The sequence below is a fragment of the Elephas maximus genome, chromosome 23, assembly GCF_024166365.1.
Source record: "Elephas maximus indicus isolate mEleMax1 chromosome 23, mEleMax1 primary haplotype, whole genome shotgun sequence".
NCBI classification, from domain to species: Eukaryota; Metazoa; Chordata; class Mammalia; order Proboscidea; family Elephantidae; genus Elephas; species Elephas maximus.
Genome location: NC_064841.1, coordinates 4,968,791 through 4,987,637, shown reverse-complemented (window position 1 = coordinate 4,987,637; position 18,847 = coordinate 4,968,791). Strand labels below are relative to the sequence as shown.

The window sequence follows — 18,847 nt, the reverse complement described above, 5'->3', positions numbered from 1 at the left end:
TTCCAACTCATAGCAAACCTACACAACAGAGTAGAACTACCCCCATAGGGTTTCCAAGCAGTAGCTAGTGAACTTGAACTGCAGGCCTTTTTGGTTAGCAGCCAAATTCTTAACCATTGCACCACCAGGGCTCGAATATATACACATATATATGCATGCATACATACCTGAGACAGAGAGAGAGAGAGAAATAAAACAAAATGTTAACAACTGGTAAATTTAAGTGATGAGGATATGGTATTTCCTGTACCATTCTTACAACTTTTCTTAGGTTTAAAAATTGTCAAAATAAAACGTGTGGAGGGAAATATAGGAAGATAGTCTTCTTTTCTACAGACAAAAAGAGAAAAACAGGAAAGAAAAGATCAATATTTTAAAACTGCCAAAACAATTATTCTTGCTGTTGACAGAAGAACAGAATGTAAGGGCAATAATAGGAGCAGAGAGCCTAGTTAAGAGGCTGTTGGTGTTTTTAGTATCTTCAAGTTGATTTCGACTTGTAGCAACTCCATGTAACAGAGGAGAACTGCCCCATTCAGCTTCCTAGGCTTTATGGAAGCAGACAACAACGTCTTTCTCCCACTGGTGGGTTTGAACCACCAACCTTTCAGTTAGCTGCCAAACTGCTTTACTATTTGGGCCATCAGGGCTCCTTAGTTAGGAGGCTACTGCAGCAGAACTGACAAGAGACAATGGTGGCTTAGATTAGGCTGGTGTGATAAAGACAGAAGAAACAGTCCCATCTGAAGCCCCTACCCTCTGCCGAGTTGGACATGGTGCCATCTGTTGAAGATGAGAAGGCAAGTGATAAGAATAAATGTTTGAGGAGAGAGAAGGTTGGAAATACCCACTGTAGAGAATGGGATAGAGGGCTGAACAGATGAAGCTGGGATGGCAGAACAATTGAAATTCAAGAGGAAGTGTTTATGGTGGCACCCAACTGCAAAGCTGTGTCGTTTCCTCCATCAACACTCAAGATCCAGAAATGATGGTTTCAAAGAGGTGAGAGTGGCAGGCCAAGTATGAAACAATGCACCATTTCTGAGAGCAAGGAAATGAGTCCAACAGAAGCTTACACACAGGGAAAAAACGGAGGCCAAGAAGGCCAAGACCAGATGGATGGGAATATCAGAATGAAAGTTCTAGAAAGAAAGAAAGAGGGAGACATCTTAAAACCACACTACTGCAGTGTGGCAGGTGATGGCAATTATCAGCCTGTTGCCTGGGAGCAGGTACCTCATGTGCAGCTAAGATGAAAGTCCCAGGAGATGAGGAGGTCAAGGAACGTGAGTGAGAGGGTAAGACATACTCTTAGGCAATGTTTTTATCAAAACTAAAATTGGATTTTGCACCCTAGTTGCAGCACTGCAAGTGTCAGTCTTGTACTGTGAACTGAATTGTGTGCCCTCAAACCTCCCAACTAGACGATACCCTCCAGAAGGAACCGTGTCTGACTCACCAAGTCAGTTAATAGCTCATGACATGAGGGCAATGGTCATTGCTGAACAGTTTTCTGAGCGCTTACACACATATACACAGAGAGAACCCTGAAGAATCATGAAATATAAATACAACAAAACTAGCATGTAATCAACCATGCAGTCATATGTGGCTTACCTCGCCTCGGTCTCCAAACATGGAATCTGGAGGTTTGGGGAGCTGCTGGCCACTGATTACTTTCAGGATGAGTTGTTTTTTGGGGTTGGCAGGAAGTGGGTCACCAGAAAAAGGGTTGAAAGTACCTAAGCCAAGTAAGACAGAGGTTGAAATCGAAGGTTGGCAGTGTGGGGGAAACACACACAGTTCAAGCTTGTAGAACAAAGAAACAACAAATGCTAAATGACTACAGTGTGTCTTAGAGCAGGGAAATTGTCGCTACTCTCAGTGAGGCTTTACCCTGAAGGCAGCAACAGCTGGTATTTCCATAGCTGTGGAATCTGTGCCCTCAATGGCCAGATGAATGGTCCAGTTGAAAGCCAAGTGTCTGCAATGCAATTACCAACCACTGCGTGTGGGAAGGGGAGCATTTTATTTGAATGCCAATAGTATAAAGTCAGGGAGGAGGTGCATCAGATTAAATAATTCCCTAACCTAAACAATCTCAGGCGTAGAGCAAACATGAGAAACAGTAAGAAGGTCTGAAATTCAGTAAACAGCACAGCAAGAAAACATACAAAGCATAAAATCCAGAAGGCACATCTGTCAACACATCTTCACCTAAATTGTTTAGAAATTTAATTTGGATAACTTAAAAAGAATTTTAATGAGCAGAACCAAAAGAAAGCGTTCTTTTGATTTAACATATCATTATGCTTTCTTTTTTGCTAGCACTGTTCTGTAATTGGACTCCGCTGACTAAAGGGACTTCATAAAATTGTTCCAAGGGGTTTTTAAATTTTGCCAGCAGTCTCAGACTCACACACCCACCTAAAGTTTCGGAAAGCCAGGGCTCAGACCTTAGAAGGCAGTCCAATTTATACGTAATGCCCAATGAAGGTCATGCAAGGACACTGGATTTCAGGTGACAACCCATTCCTCTCTGTGTCCCTCCTGACATACAAAACTTCATAGAAAACATGCTAAACATCATGCCACCCAAATATTACATAGCTATAACAAGAGTTCTAATTTATACTCCAACAATTTAACCTATCCTTTAAAAAAAAAAAAACACACACACACACGTTGTAAAACACTGGGGCATCACAACACCCAGAGAGCTCTTTTTAATACAGGTCACCTGCATTCAGAGCTATGACTGTGAAATTCCTACATACCTTTGCACATTTGTTGAGGTTTGAGGACGTAGCCACAATTGCCGTTTGCCTTGAATTTGGCTCGATTTAACTGCATCATTCGCCCTTCGGACTGGTAGTTCAGTGCCACTGTGTAAGTGGAAAGTTTGAGAGAATTAGGCAAGATGGCAGTGACAGCCAGGGTATCCAGAGAAAGTTCCTTCCCAAGGCATACACACCTAGCTGACAACCTGCGTTCCAGTAGGGCAGGGGGTTGAAGTTGCTGGAGTCAATCCGGTAGGCAGAGGGGTAAATCCTTGTGAGCTGCTTTTGGTTATAAATCATGAACTGTTCGGATTTCTGCTGAACCACCTGATGCGCTCTTGTTTCGCTGAAGGATAATACATTTCCTGTGGTTCCTAGCAGTTTTTAATACAGAAAAATGAAAAGTGAGAGCGACAGCAAAGAAAACCTGGGGACTAACACCACAATGTCAGAACATACCAAGAGTACAAGCAGTGAAAGAATGAATTCAGCCAGGGCAGAAGCGGTTCCTAACTGAGGCACACCCAACCAACCCCACTCTTATGAACCGTGCGCCACTTTAGAGTAAAACCAGAGCTGTACATCTTGCTAAGTTTCCTGCCTATTTCTGGGTCCTGTGTTTTCCCAAGAATTCAGTCACCCCGTTAATTTATGTCTATCTGGTTAGTATGAATGATGACAGGTAGAATTCTTTTCTAGATGTATTACTCAACCAGATATCTTTGGCAAGGAGAAAGACAACCATAGATGAATAAAGCAATCTACATGACTTATTCCTGGTAGACAATAAGACGACACACACATTGAAAGCATTCATATGAAATACATATTAGCTGATAGCAGTCAGGATCAGGATCCAAGAAAATAAAGAAAAAAGACCAATTTTAAAAAAGAAACTTGAGTTTTAGAGTTGATTTAAACAGGATTATGGAACCTGGTTGAGAGAAAGGAATAATAAGGGACGAAAAACACTTCCAAAGAGCATTAAAAGAGATAAAGTATCAGAAACAAGGATAGCCACTCACCTAGCAAGGCTTGGAAACAATGCAAATAAACAAATAAATGGAGGTAAAAGAACAGGAAACATGTTCTAAAGTTTCTGCTTGGATCATTATGATGGGTCAATCCAGAGCCAAGAAAGCTACAAGTATGGGGCTCACGACGGAGTGAACAACCAAACATTTAATATTCTACCCTTTTCTCCTATTCTACCTCCAGTGCTCCACCGCCACTGCCTTTCCAACTAACACCCCCATCCCATCCCCAAACCACCATTCACATGTCCTCTGAACATGCTAGAAGAGGCTACGAAAGCCCAGGGGAAGACCCAAACTTGCTTCATTCTCTTTCTAATATACACTGTAACAAGCTGAGTGTATCTGAACCCTGACTGAGCGACTGAGCCTGAATCGTATCTAGACACAACATGTTCAGTAACACACACACGGGCTGCTAAGCCCCTGTTGTCCTCAGGTGGTACATCCTTGTTAAACACTGGCCAACAGACTGACAGTGACACTCCAGAGCTAGACCTTGGAACAGTCGTAAACACAAGTGGGTGGCAAAGGAACTACAGAATTACAGTTTTTAACCTGATGATTTCTCTCGTATAGACTCTTCCCTTAAAAAAAAATTAGTATATTTTGATGCACTTTATTAACATTTTTATATATCTCAAGCACACTGAAAATGATTTTACTTCCAGATTTTGATGAGTACTTTGAGCATGACAGGAGAAAACGGAGTCTAAAAAGTCAAATTCAGATGGACTAGCATTGTAATCAATACCATTGTTTTCCTGCCTCTCCACATAAACACATCACATTATCATTAAGATGACCTTGCTAATTGGACCCATATCAATTAGTACATTACTAGGGTTGAGTTGCTCTGTATTAGAATAATCCATGCATTCATTATCTTTTCCTCATTTTGTGGATCATTTAAAAAACAAAAAAAGCTGAAGGTCAACAGCTAAATCATATTCAATATTATTTTCCGTTAAGCTAATAGCATTATGTTTTCCTAAGGAATTTATTGAAAATCATATTACTCTAAAACAAACACACCTTTAACTCCATTAAACTAGTTGCTGAGTTTAAGAATCTATTGCTCACTTGCTGAGAATCCCAGTGTCTCATGTTCTTATATGTGAAATTATTTTTTTCATAATTATTACCATCTGTAGAAGGAAAGAAGGAATGAATACCAGAGGGAAGAAAACCTGTAGGCAGAGTAAGATATACTTGTGGACCAGGGGAAAAAAAGATGTGAGGGAAGAATTCTAGAAGTTTGTAAGCATAAAAGACGACAACGTTGTTTTCCCTTCACTAAGACTTGAGAAAATTGGAGATTCTGGTTTACTGTAATTAAAATTAGAGGGGAAAAGCCCAAGACCATAATTTATTTCTCTAAGCTTCCAATAACTGACTGCAACAGCAATGAGAAGGGAAGAGAAGAAAGGGAAAAATACCAACTAGCAGGAGAGTCAAGGGAAGAACACTTGTGGTCAGAATGTCTCAGCTCAAACATGACAACTGAACTCCAAATAATGCTCTATTCAAAGCTATTTTTTGGAGACAGAAAAGCCACACAACTTGTGGAAAGATTAACACTCTTCAAAACAGCTGGAGTTGGGATTTCTGGCTCTGCCATCTATTGGATCTGCCAGCTTCACCTGCTTTGGCCCTTTTCTCATCAAGAAACTGGGGGGTTGGTTAAGATGATTTCAAATACAGTTCTAATGTTGTTTTCTTTCTTCAACAACCATGAGGCACTGATGTGTATTCAAGTATTCACTGAGTGTCTTTCTTCTAGGTTCCATACTTCATGCCAGACTCCATTTAGGCGGCTGTGAACCAGGCAGAGACACCGTGGGGTGTAGACAAGGACAGAACCAGTCACAGAGGAAAGGCCCCTTCATCCCCAAGGCTGAACTTCCCATTTGCTGAGCCCTATCCTCCCTAGCTCGCCTGGTCCTTGTGGCAACCTCATGTAGGTCCTAGAAGCCTCCCCACTGGCATTGCTAAAAAGTACCCCATCACTGGGACCATCCACTTCTGGAACATCCACTGATCCAGGTCATCCTCAGAAATACTTTGCTGATATTTACATCCTGGAAGCTGAGTCATTAAGATGGTTTTCCATGTGTTTCCAGCTTTCTCTTCCCCAAGCATTAGCCAAGACTAAACTAAATGGTCCAACAAAACAAAAACAAAAAACCAAATCCATTGCCCTCAAGTCTATTCTGACTCATAGCAACCCTATAGAACAGAGCAGAACTGCCCCATAGAGCTTCCAAGGAGTGGCTAGTGGATTCAAACTGCCTATTAAAAAGAGTGCATGACCTCCTGTATTGGTGGGTAAGGGCCTACTAATCTGTGATCAGGAAAGTGGGTCAAGTGCACTCTCATTGTCTCTTCCCCATTGACCCAGGCCTCCACATCTAACAGGCCACCTGGTCCTCAAGGGATGTAAACCCAGACACAACTAATGAAAAAAGCCCATGACAAACAAACAAAATACATATGACAACTGATAGATGAAAAACAATGAGTCAATGCTACTGAAATTTTTCCTCATTTTGTTAAAACTTCAATCTACATAAAATAATTTTCAAAAAAGTCAACATTTCCAGTGAGAAAATATGGAGTTTCTCCAAGGTGTTATTTCAGCCAATTAATCTTTCTTCTGGTCATTTACACTTGAAGCAGCCAACAAACCAGGCCAAGTCTCCACATTTCAAGCTTTGGAGGAAAACCTAGCTCTAAGATATCTGTGTTTTTTTTTATAACAATAAAGTCCTCCTCTGCCCCAGAGGAGATTTGTCTGCCCTCTCATCAATTAGGACAATACAGAGATCAATAATCCTCTGTGTGAGCTATGCATTGGACCAGCAGTTAGTTTCCTGACTCATGTCAGAGTCCACACAGTCCCAGAAACATGTGGTGATGATCTGGTTAACAAAAGATTAATCAACAATTGGCAAAGAAAGATCACAAATGGCTATCCAAAGTAGAAGAAGAAAACTCTCAGGCCTCACCATCCTCCACAATGTCCTGGGCTGCCACCGAGTTTGTGTACACCACCAAATCGGAGAGTTCTCGGCAGAGCTTCATAGTTTTCCTTCGCCGGCCCAACCTGTGAAGTACACACCCAGGACTCAGTGATATCTTAGTGCTGAAAGAGGTTTGGGCTTTCGGTAAGTCCACTTCCCTTATTTAACAGAAAGATCATGTGACCTGCCCAAGGACCTAGTGAAGCCAAGGTCAGAACCCAAGTGCGAGTCCCAGTTCAGCACTTTCCCCCTCAACATCTTAGTTGGGTCGTTTCATTCACTGCTCTTCCAGGAGTCACAGCCTCTTGTCATTTGTTTGTGAATTCCACTAGGGGCAGGGGACATGACTCCCACTGTTACCCAACTGAAGATAACAACAAAATTCATCAGGGAACTACTCCACCTACGCAGGGGAATCTGAACTAAAAAAGTATAGAAACTTTGCATTGTGGATCACAATAATTGTATATCTGAAATTCAATTTTGGAAAATTTTGGGAAAATCCAAAATTTTCATAGTGATTATCTTTTATAGGTGTAATTACAAGTGATTTTTATCTTCTTCTTTATACTTTTTTATATCCTTCAACTTTCTTCTAACAAACATCCATTACTTTAATTAATACTTTTTTCTCTTCAATATTTTTTTTTTCTCTCCCTCCTATGAACCACTCCTAGGATCTCCTCTACCTTACAAATTCTATTACTACTCTTTAAAACAGTTCAAATTCCTCCATAAACCACTGCCCTACCATAAGCTATCACCGATCCTCAGGTATACAGTTTTCTCCCCTAGGGGAACATGTAACTCTCAAAAACTACAATCCTGTTGGAAGAAGATACACAAAAGGCCAGTAAGTACATGAACAAGAGTGGTGAGGGTGTGGAGAATGTAAAATGGTACAACCACTTCAGAAAACAGTTTGGCAGTTCCTCAAAAAGTTATACGTAAAGTTACCATATGACATCCTACAGCAGACCATGTGTCACAATTTGGGTTCTGAAATTACAGTATTTTATTCATCATGAATATTATTGGCATTAATAAACAGCAGTTAAAACAGCAGCTATATTTCTGAGAACTTGTAATTGGGCCACGACCCCTGGTACAGCAGTTAAGAGCCTGGCTGCTAACAGCAAACTGAAGCCACCAGCCATTCCTTGGAAACCCTATGGGGCAGTTCTCTGTCCTGTGGGGTCGCTATGAGGCAGAATCGACTCGACAGCAATGGGTATTTAGTTGGGCCAGGCACCAGGTTAAGTAGTTTAATTCCTTTCTTTAATCCTTACAATGACCCTAAGAGACAGATACAGATAAGGAGTCCAACTTGCCCCATGTTAAAGTTGGTAAGTGGAAGGACAAGGATTTGAACATAATCTAGCTGACTGCAGATCCTTGGCTCCTAATATGTTTAGTGTCTGTCTTCTCCCTTAGTCTCCTCCAGGAGCCCTGTGTTCTAGTTCATGTGGTCCCTCTCTCACCTCTGAATATACCTTATTCCTGGTAACTGCTACAGAAACCTTTTATTAAGAGCTCACAGTGGTTAAGAGCTTGGCTGTTAACCAAAAGGTCAGCAATTCAAATTCAACAGCTGCTCCTTGGAAACTCTATGGGGCAATTCTACTTTATCCTATAGGGTCGCTATGAGTCGTAATCGATTTGACAGCAACGGGTTTGGTTTTTGGATGTGCCAGGCGGATTGCTCGGCTCCATACACGTTACCATCTCACGTCCAGCCGGTCTTCACATGATCCACTGCATCTAGCATTTACCATGTGATCTGACTCTCCAGACAGGTACAACCAAAACAGCCAAGCTCATGGACTCAGGAGTCTGAGCAGAAAATGTGTGTCTTTCTTACCTGTACAGCTGGCCACACTCCTTGCCAGGATTCTGCTGTGTGTCTTCCTCATCGTCCGTACTGTAGGATTTAGACCGCGATTTTGTGGCTTTCTGTTAGGGAAAAAAAACACGGTAAACAACAAACTCAATCAGTTAAATCTAGAACATAAAGAGAATGGAATGGGCTTTAAAAGACACACCCACTCACACACACAAACACAAGGACAATAACTTGAAAAAAAAATCAAATATCGCTGCTTGCTTCACCATGAATAACCAGCATGTCTACGGCCATAGTTATATTAGAATATTAATGCAAACTGAGGACTTCGTGCCCAGAAACTATGTTCGGAACTACGTGAAATGGAAGTCTTAGAGTCACGCACTGAGGTTCTCAAAGAAGGGCAGAGGTCAGTGTTGCAGTACCTATTTAAATGACTTTAAGCAGTGAAATGTCCTCTTGTAGAAAACCAGAATCAAACCCATTGCCATCAAGTTGATTCCACCTCATAGCGACCCTATAGGACAGAGTAGAACTGCCCCATACGGTTTCCAAGGAGCACCAGAATTAAAATTGTCTCCCATAGGATTCCAGCTGAAAGTCTCCAGGACTAATCCGGTGTCTTGGGGACACACGCTGTTAGACACAAAACCTTCTGGGGATGGTGGAGTTTCACCCCTACCACTTTGGAGAGAGGTCCAATATTTGGGCACTATATATCATGACAATACAAATGATGGGAAGGCACTCCATTACTTACAGAAAACCTTGCCACCAGAAACAACTCCCACAAAAGGGTAAGAAGTGTAGACAGGGGGATGTAATTTAGGAAGAGAAAGAGACTCCATGCCATTATCATGGGACCATGTCACCTTCTAGACATGGAAAAAAAAAATAAGGTACATTGTTGGCATAAACACACCGAACTCTCTCTTGCACTGACAGCGAGGCACCAATTTAGCCTGGAATCTTATTTGTTATCTGTGCCTTGAGAACCTAGGGGTTCCTAGGGGTTATTTGTGCTTCAAAAACCTCAGCATGCACGCTACGTGAGTCCTAGCATCTGATAACCTCATGTTCCAGTTCAGCCTTAAACCAAGGTGGCGTGTTGGTTAACCGCTCTAGTTCCCTACCATGGTTTAAAAAAGGCAGTGGGGGCTATACCACCTATTTCAAAGGAATATTATTGTGATGATTAAACGAAACGGCATGGAAAGTCATTCTGTAAATTACATAACGTTAATTTCCAATTTAAAATACTATTAGTAGTCATTTTAAAAATCCGTAACTAGTGGTGGATAGTTATTTATTCTTATGATTTGAGGCATGATGAATTCTAGCTCTACAGTAGCTAGAACAGTCCATATAACACTTTGGAAGATCATTTTAATTTAATGGCAAGTTGTAATCAAGAAATGAAATGTTTAGCTCCACATATAGTCAGTAATTTGAGGTGTTACATTAATAAAATTGTCCATTTAAAATTCATTTTTTTTTATTCAAAATGCAAAAAGTAGAGTGAATCACCAAGGGCAGGCAACATTTGGTGAAATGACAATGTATTTTCTTTACATACAGTTTTGACACATCTGATCACAGTTATCATACCATATGATCAATATTTCACCTTACTTTTTTTTTTTTCACTTAATGTTTTCATGTTAAGCTCTTCAGAGCTATCATTTTTCAATGGCTGCATAATTGTCCATTATGCGAATGAATCATGGTTTACTTAGGTAGCCTTTAGGGGTGAACTTTTTGGTTGTTTTCCATTTTTTTTATTGTAATGACTAATTTGCCCAGCATTTTAATCAATTATCTCAGTGATGGGCTGGAATTTCCAGACACCACATTCCTTAACTTGGACTAAATGACCTTACAGAAACCTCATGCATCAAGTTTACCATTAAGCAACTGATTTCTTGCATAACATTTTTTTTGGTATTAAATGTAGCATACATTTAGAAAAGTACACCAGTTCTAAGTGTACAGTAAGCTGAATTTTCACAACGTAAAAACACCCAAAAGAGGAAATAGGATATTATCTGCTACTCAGAAGCAATCTGGTTCCTCCATTTAGTTATTACTCCTCCTTAGAGGTAACTGCTATCCTGACATCTATCTCCATGGGTTTGTTCCACCTGTTTTTGAACTTCATCTAAACTGAATCATACTGTACGTCCTCTCTGGAGTCTGGTTTCCTTTGCTCATCATCATGTTCATGAAAGTCATCATAGTGTTGAATGTAGATATCATGTCGTCATTTTTATTGCTGTTAAATATTCTATTCTGTGAATATTCCACAAATTTTTATTCACTCTACTGTCAATGGACATTTGAATAGTTTCTTGAGTTATTACAAATAATGCTGTTATTATCATTGTTATGTCTTTTGATATATACCTAAGAATGGGAATAAGTCACAGTATATACATATGGTCAGACTTAAGATAATTCGAAACGGTGTGTCAAAGCAGTTGCACAAATTTACGTTCCCATTAATAGTATATGAGAGCTCAAGTTGCTCTGCATCCCCACAAACACTTGATATTGTCAGGCTTTTTATTTTAGCCATTCTGGTGGGTAGGTATGCAATCTCATTGTCATATTAATTTGCATTCCTGGATAAGAAAGAGCACTTTTTCCTTTCTAACCATTCGTATATCTTCGTTTGTAATGTACCTATTTTTTAAAAAAGTATGTTGCTTGATTTGTAGGAGCTTTTTATATAGTCAACATACAAGTCCTTTGTTGTCTATGTATGTTGCAAACATTCCTTTCCACTATGCAACTTAGCTTTTTGATACTTCTCATGCATACCCAAAACAAACAAACCCTTTGCCATTCAATCGGTTCCGACTCATAGCGACCCTATGAACAGAATAGAACTGCCCCCATAAGGTTTCCAAGGAGCCGCTGGTGGGTTCAAACCGCCAACCTTTTGGTTAGCAGCCCTATATTTTAACCACTGTGCAACCACGGACTCAACAGCCACAGGTTTCATGCACAGAACTTCTTAATTTTAAAGTAGCTTAATTACTAATATTTTCCTTTCTGGGGTACTGTTTACGAATGCCTCAGTTATTCCAGGCTCATGATGATACTGTTCTATGTTACCTTCTAGAGTCTTTGTCGCTTTAATCTTTCACATCTAGATCTAAAGTTCACCTGTTGGCTGTAAAGGGCCAGGGTTCTCTTTTTCCTCCCAGATATATATTCAGTTGAAAAGATGATCTTTTCCCAACTGAATTGCAAAGGTGCTTTGTTGTAACTCAAGTGACTATACCTAGAGTAGCATCTAGACTCCTCCGTTCGGTTATTTATCTTTAAGCCAATACCACACCATCTAAATTACTGTAGCTTTGTAATCTGGTATTGTAAAGTTTTCTATTTTTCACCATTGTCTTTTCTTGGCTCTTACAGTACCATATATATTTTACAATCAGCTTAAAACCTAACTGCCCTTAGCACCTCTACCTCCCCCCACCCCCGCAACCTTGCTGAGATTTTTACTGGCATTCCACTGAATTTACAATCAATTTGGGAGGACTTGGTAGATTAACAATATTGAATCCAGTGTATGAGCAGTTTCCCTATTTCTTTTCTTTAATTTTTATAATAATGCTTTGGAGTTTTCTATGTAGTGGTCTTGTATAATTCTGATAGATTCATTCCTAATTATCTGATGGTTGATACGGTATTGCAAATTATTACTTTTATAAATTTTATTTTCTAATTTGATTGTTGTTGAGATATAGAAACAAACTGATTTGTATAATGTATCAGCATTGATAAATTTACTTATTCATTCTAGTAGTTTATAAATTCTTTTAGACTTTTTACTTACACAATCATGTCATCTGCAAAGAAAGACCATTTTTTGTCTTTTATTAATCCTTCTAAATGTAAATGTTTTGCTTTCCCGATTGCATTGGTTAGGATCTCTTGTATTAAAAAAAATTATGATACTGAATAAAAGATGTATTAATGGCCATCCTTACCTCAATCCTTATCTCAGGAGCTTTTTAAATACGTCATCGATAAGTATGATGTTTGCTATAGGTTTTTTGTAGATACTAGGTTTTAAAAGTCCCCTGGCTAATCCAAGTTTACAGAGTTTTTAATCACGAGTGGCTGTTAAATTGCATTAGATACTTTTCTACATTTACTGAGCAGATCATATCGTTTTGCTCTTTTATTCTGCTAAAGTGATGTTTGACATTGATTTTCAAATGTTAAATCCTGCACTTCTGAAATAAACCCAACTTGGTAGCGATATATTATCCATTTTACATACCACAAGATTTAACTTGCTAACATTTTGTTTAGAGATTTTAAATGTAGGTTTATACAAAAAAAAAAAAAAAAAATCAATAATTTTCATTTCATTTATTTCTTCTTATAATGTTCTTTTCAGGTTTTGGTGTTAAGAATATGAAGTCCTAGTAAAACGAGCTGGTAAATGTCCCTTCATTTTTACTCTTTTTAAAAATCTGCACAATATTGGTACTGTTTCTTTCACAAGGTTTGGAAGAATTCAGTGGACTTAAATAGACTCTGAGTTTCCCTGGGGGGGGGGGGGGGGTGTTGGGGAGGGTGGGATTATCTAATTGCTTTAATATATATAAGACTATTGAAAATATTTTTTTTTTTAATTCAGTTTTGGTCAGCTTTAATTTTTTCCATCTCGTGAAATTTCAAATTTATTGGCATAAGTTATATATATATATATATATATATATATATATAATATGCTCATTCATTTGATAACAACTTTAGAATCTATTATGTTGGCAATTTGTATCTTCTGCATTATTGATAGAGACCTATCAGTTTTTTTGAATATTTTATCATTGACTTCTAGCTTAATTGAATCATCAGAAAACATATTTTGAGTTCAAATCTTTAAAATTAATGAGCCTTGTTTTATGACCCAGGGTATGGTCAAATTTGGTAAACCTTCAATGTGCACTGAAAAATATTTTTGTTCAGCAGTTGTTGAGTGTAGCATTCTAACGGTATCAGTTAGGTCAAGATGTTCCTCTTGTTCTAATTTCCAGTACCAGGAATGTCCAACAGATCTCTTCAACTGATGGAAATTTTCCTTATCCATGCCAATATGGTAGCCACTGGCTTCAAGTGGCTATTGAGCACTTGAAAAGGGTATGGTGGAACAGAGGAATTACATTTTTATTTTATTTCGATTAATTTAATTTACACTTAAATAGCCACATGTGGCTAGCGGCTATCATTTCGGACAGCACAGCTCTCTATTAGTGATTTTGGTCAGCTTATTCTATGCTATTGTCCCACTAGGACAATGGATTTGTTCATACCTCCTGTAGTTCTGTCAGCATTTGACTGATGTATTTTGAGCCTATATTATCAAGTACATACAAATTTAGAATTGTACTAGCTTCCTGATAGACTGACCCCCTTATTATCCCTCTTTATTTCTAGTAATACCTTTTTTTATTACTGCAGCAAATATATATATGTGCATATATACCATTTGCCGTTTTTTTTAAGTATAAAGTTTCGCAACATTAATTACACACACCATATTGTACGACTATCTCCACTACCCATTTTCAGATGTTTTCCATGCTCTCCACAGAAACTCAGTATCGCTTAAGTGATAACTCCCCATTTCTGTTCTTCCCAGCCCCTTGTAACCACTAACAAACTTTTATCTCTATGGATCTGCCTATTCTAAGTATTTCCTATAAGTGAGATCATAAAGTATTCGGTCTTTTGTGTCTGACTTCTTTCGCTCAGCAAAATATTTTCAAGGTTTATCCATTTCATAGCATGTCATTTCTCTTTCTAGCTGAATAATATTCCATTGTGTATATATATATATATATATATTTTTATATATATATATACACCACATTTTGTTTATCCATTCATGTCTTGGGCATTTGGGCTGTTTTCACCTTTTGGCTATTGTGAATAATGTTGAAATGAACACTGGTATACAAGTATCTATTTGAGTCCCTGCTTTCCATTCTTTGGGGTCAACGCCTAGGAGTGGAATTGCTGAGTCATAATGTAATTCTAAGAATGTAACAGTTAAGTGCTCACCTACCAGCCGAAAAGTTGGCCATTTGAACCTACTCAGAATCTCCGCAGGAGAAAAATCTAGTGATCTGCTCCTGTAAAGACTATTGCCATTGTGTGCCATCGTGTCGATTCCAACTCCTAGCTACCCAATATGACAGAGTAGAATTGCCCCGTGGGGTTTCCTATGTTGTGATCTTTACCAGAGCAGATTGCCAGGTCTTTTCTCCTGCAGAGCCGCTGGTGGGTTCAAACTGTCGAGCTTTTGGTTAGTAGCCAAGCACTTAATCATCACACCACCAGGGTTTCTTCCTGTAAAGACGGCAGCCTAAAAAAATCCTACGGACCAGTCATAGCGACCCTATTACATGAGTTCACTGCGAGTTGAAACTGAGTCAACAGCATCTAACAACAACCGTGAGCATGAAGTGGTATCACATTTTGGTTTTGATTTACATTTCCCTAATGATTAATGGAATGAGCCCTGGTGGCGCAGAGATTAAAGCAATCAGCCGCTACCCCAAAAGTCAGCAGTTTGAACCCACCAGCTGCTCCAGGGAAAAAGATGTGGCAGTCTGCTTCCGTAAAGATTACAGCCTTGGAAACCCTATGGGGCAGTTCTACTCTGTCCTACTGAGTCACTACGAGTTGGAATCAAGTCAATGGCAAAAGATTAACAATTAATGATGTTGAGTATCTTTTCGTGTGCTTCTTGGCCACTTTTATATCTTCTTTGGTGAAATATCTATTCAAGTCCTTCGCCCAGTCCCTTTTAACTAGGTTGTTTTAGAAATGCTTCTTGTTTTAAGTTTATTTTGCCTACCATTAGTGTAGCTACATCAGCTTTCTTTTGGTTAGTGATTGCATGGCACAACTTTTCCCATTCTTTTTATTTTTGATCTTTCTTGGTTCCTATATTTAAAATGTTTCCGTTATATGCTACATATAGTGTTAGTATGCTACATATGACGATCTTTGTGTTTTAACTGGAGTTTTAGTGCACTTACATTTAATGTAATTACTGACATATTTGGATTTAAATGTACTTCTTTGTTTTTTTTATTAGTCCCATATATTCTGTGTTCTGTTTTCTTTCCTGTCTTGCTTCTTTTGAATTAAATCAAGTATCTTTTTTTATCATTCCATTTTCTCATTCCATTATTTCTTAGTCACCCATTGTTTTATTATTAATTTAATTATCACCCCAGAGGTTGCAGCATGCATCCTCCACTTAATAGAGCATAATATAAATTAGTATTTGCACTACTTCCCAAGCAAGCTCAGACCTTAGAACACTTTACCTCCATTTACCCTACTCCCACCTTTGTGCTACCATTGTCAGTAATGGAGTCTGTTTCTATTTTAATTTTTTAAAATACTTTAAATATTTTCCCTTTAAAGGAGAAAAATTTTGAGAGTATCTGTGCACCCGCCTAGTGAGTTTGTGCAGCAGTTTCGGGAGGCCAAACAAGTATGTTTATGATTCCATTATGTCACTGCTTTTGAGCCTCGAGTTAACAATGAGAGCTTCCTTGGTAGTTCTGATCTTATGTAGTTTTGAATTATGTTCATTTTTCACATTATATCATTTAATTTATATCTGTAGTAAAATCCAAGTATAACACACCAGTGGCTAAAGAAAAAAGGGCTGTGCAAGGTGCTCAGCCAATTTATTATAAATACATTTTTTTTATTGAATTACACACATTTATTGCTCTTAATCCGTACCTTATGTTTTCCAAAGGTTGTCATGAGGGATCGTCCATGTGATTTCTTTCCACTTTCCTTTACATCTGGATTCTGAGTAAATAAAGGCAAATGGTGAGTATTTTTTTAGATTTAGGGGTTTTTTGTTTTGTTTTGTTTGGCTCTGGTAGAGTGGCATGGAGACCCCTTCTCTGCCCTGTCTTTAGTGGCAGGCAAGCAGATCCTATTCATTCCTATTGTTCCTTGTCTCCACTCTTGTAACAGTGGTGGCCGGGCCTGCCACCAGAGATGGAAACATTGGCACAGAGAGGCCTGGGCACCAGCCAGGAACCAGCACCTGCTAACAACATCCCAGAGCTTGGGTCAAGGGCCTCTCACCAACACCCAGCTGTGCAAGTCCCTCGTAGTGCCTGTTTAAGAGGCTCTCCACAATCTGGGATGCTTTCTTTTGAACGCCGTGAATAAATCGTTTTCAGTTAAGAGTAGATTTAACTTTGGAAAATGGCCAAAAGTCATTAAGAGCCAATTCTGTTGAACAAAGTGATCACAATGTTGACTGAACATTGCTATTAGGGATTTTAAGGCATTGAAAATAAATAAAATCCGAGCATAGCTATAAAGTAATAGAATTGTGTGTGTGTGTATGTTTTAAGTAAACCACAGCAAACCAATCTGTTATAAAAAAGGACTCCTGTGGTAAGCACAGGAAGAGGTACTGTCATTTAAATAGTAGCTCCTGAGTTGTCTCTCAGCTGGGTTAATTTTCCAGGTTGGAGCTCCTACACCAGCCTTCCTTGCTCGAGCCTATGTCTTATTTGAAGATAGAAAGGCCACCCTGGTAAACAGGTTGACTCTAGACCTTATTCAATTATCATGTCTAAGAATATATATCAGGCAATTGATTGCTGAAGAAGAGGTATAAGAAGAGACCAGAAGGCTCTTGCAGGACTGCAGCATGCCAGAGAATAAACAGAGATGGCCACATACATGGAATAAATGTGTGTGAGCAAAACCACATAAGACCATAAGGTTAGAGGAGGACATCCACATGCGTCCATAGAGATGAATCAAAGGTGCAACTGAGGAAAAAGGACAAGGCAGAGAATTGGTTGGGGAAAGAAGCAGCCTGGAAAATGTTCTAGGGGTGGGCATGAAGGGTTGGGGGGCTTTTCAGGGTAATGTAAGTTAACTGTTGACCAGTCTATAAAAGCTCTCACTGCCTTTGAGGAGTTATTAATGTTGATCACTGACTGTTCAAAAGTTATGGAAATACGAAGGCAGACAGATGTGGTCACAGGAGTAATACTGCTCTCCAGGCCACCAATTAGCCACATGTCCTTTTATAACCCCCTTCTATCGGCCTCCATTTCCTTATCTGAAATGGCAGTGAAATGATCAATTAACCTCTGAGTTCTTTTCCACTTCTAACAGCCCGTCTATTGGTAGGCAGATCGCATTGTTTATTGTACAAAGCAGTGGCTGGAGGAGCTGAGGAGGGGAGAAACCTATTGCTGTTGATAGAAAATTCCTGAAGAAAATTCAAAATTATGTGATGACCTGTACATCAGTAATGCCTTAATTGACACTGTCCTTGCCTCCTAAATATTCCATTCTGCTCCCCTAACATGGACTTTGAGAGGGGCTGACTGACTGTAGCATGAACTCCAGGCATAAGTTCATTGGCATTAGCAAAGCAATATTATACTACACCCTTCCCAAATCAGTATTCCTAGAAGGACACCTACCCAAACCAGTGATTAATTTAAGGGTGGGCACATGATCTAAGTTGCCCAATCAGAGCTGAACATGAATTCTGGTTTGCTGGTTGGGGCAGATACACTGTCTCATTCTCTCTGGACATGGGTCAAAAAACATGGACCTTTTGGCAGTTACTCTGCAACCACCAAGGGGAGAGGAAGCAGACTTGCAATGACACTAATACTGTAGAAGGTAGAGCGGAAAGATAGAATTTGGGTCCTTGAAGACACTACTGAGCCTCTGGATTAAGCCCACCCTGAACACCACTCAGGAAATAAGCTGGCCACTTACCTAACCCAACCCCTTTCTTCCTCACTTAAGCCATTTTGAATTAGGGTTTCTATGTTTGCAAACAAAATAGACCTAGGGAACAGACAAGCGGCTGAATGGCTGGACTTGTGTGGAATCTAAAGAGCAATCACCAGTGCTAAGAGGTCACTTAGATCTAAGGGTGGCCACCCCCATATGATCTTCCCTCTGACTGGGGAGCCTTGAACACTGGAAGACAGGTGGTAGCTGCAGAGAAGGCTGCTGTTAATGGAGCCAGTGACCACATGGCCACATGGGTCAACTAGGGGCCAGAATAAATTCCTTTAACACCCTACAATAGTAAAATCAATAAACCCAATATCCCTCCTG

General features: G+C 39.3%; 1 protein-coding gene across 8 annotated transcripts in view; it reads right to left on the bottom strand.

Moving 5' to 3' along the window:
* Positions 1–18,847, bottom strand: part of PLCH1 (phospholipase C eta 1) — a 277,526-nt gene that overhangs the window by 16,181 nt on the left and 242,498 nt on the right. For all 8 annotated transcript variants that reach the window (XM_049867197.1, XM_049867198.1, XM_049867196.1 and 5 more), the window contains exons 13-18: positions 16,472–16,543; positions 8,699–8,790; positions 6,823–6,920; positions 2,975–3,154; positions 2,778–2,885; positions 1,618–1,742 (exon numbers count right to left, since the gene is read on the bottom strand). In XM_049867197.1, the coding sequence (XP_049723154.1) occupies positions 1,618–1,742; positions 2,778–2,885; positions 2,975–3,154; positions 6,823–6,920; positions 8,699–8,790; positions 16,472–16,543 (675 nt within the window). The remainder of the gene's footprint in view (positions 1–1,617; positions 1,743–2,777; positions 2,886–2,974; positions 3,155–6,822; positions 6,921–8,698; positions 8,791–16,471; positions 16,544–18,847) is intronic.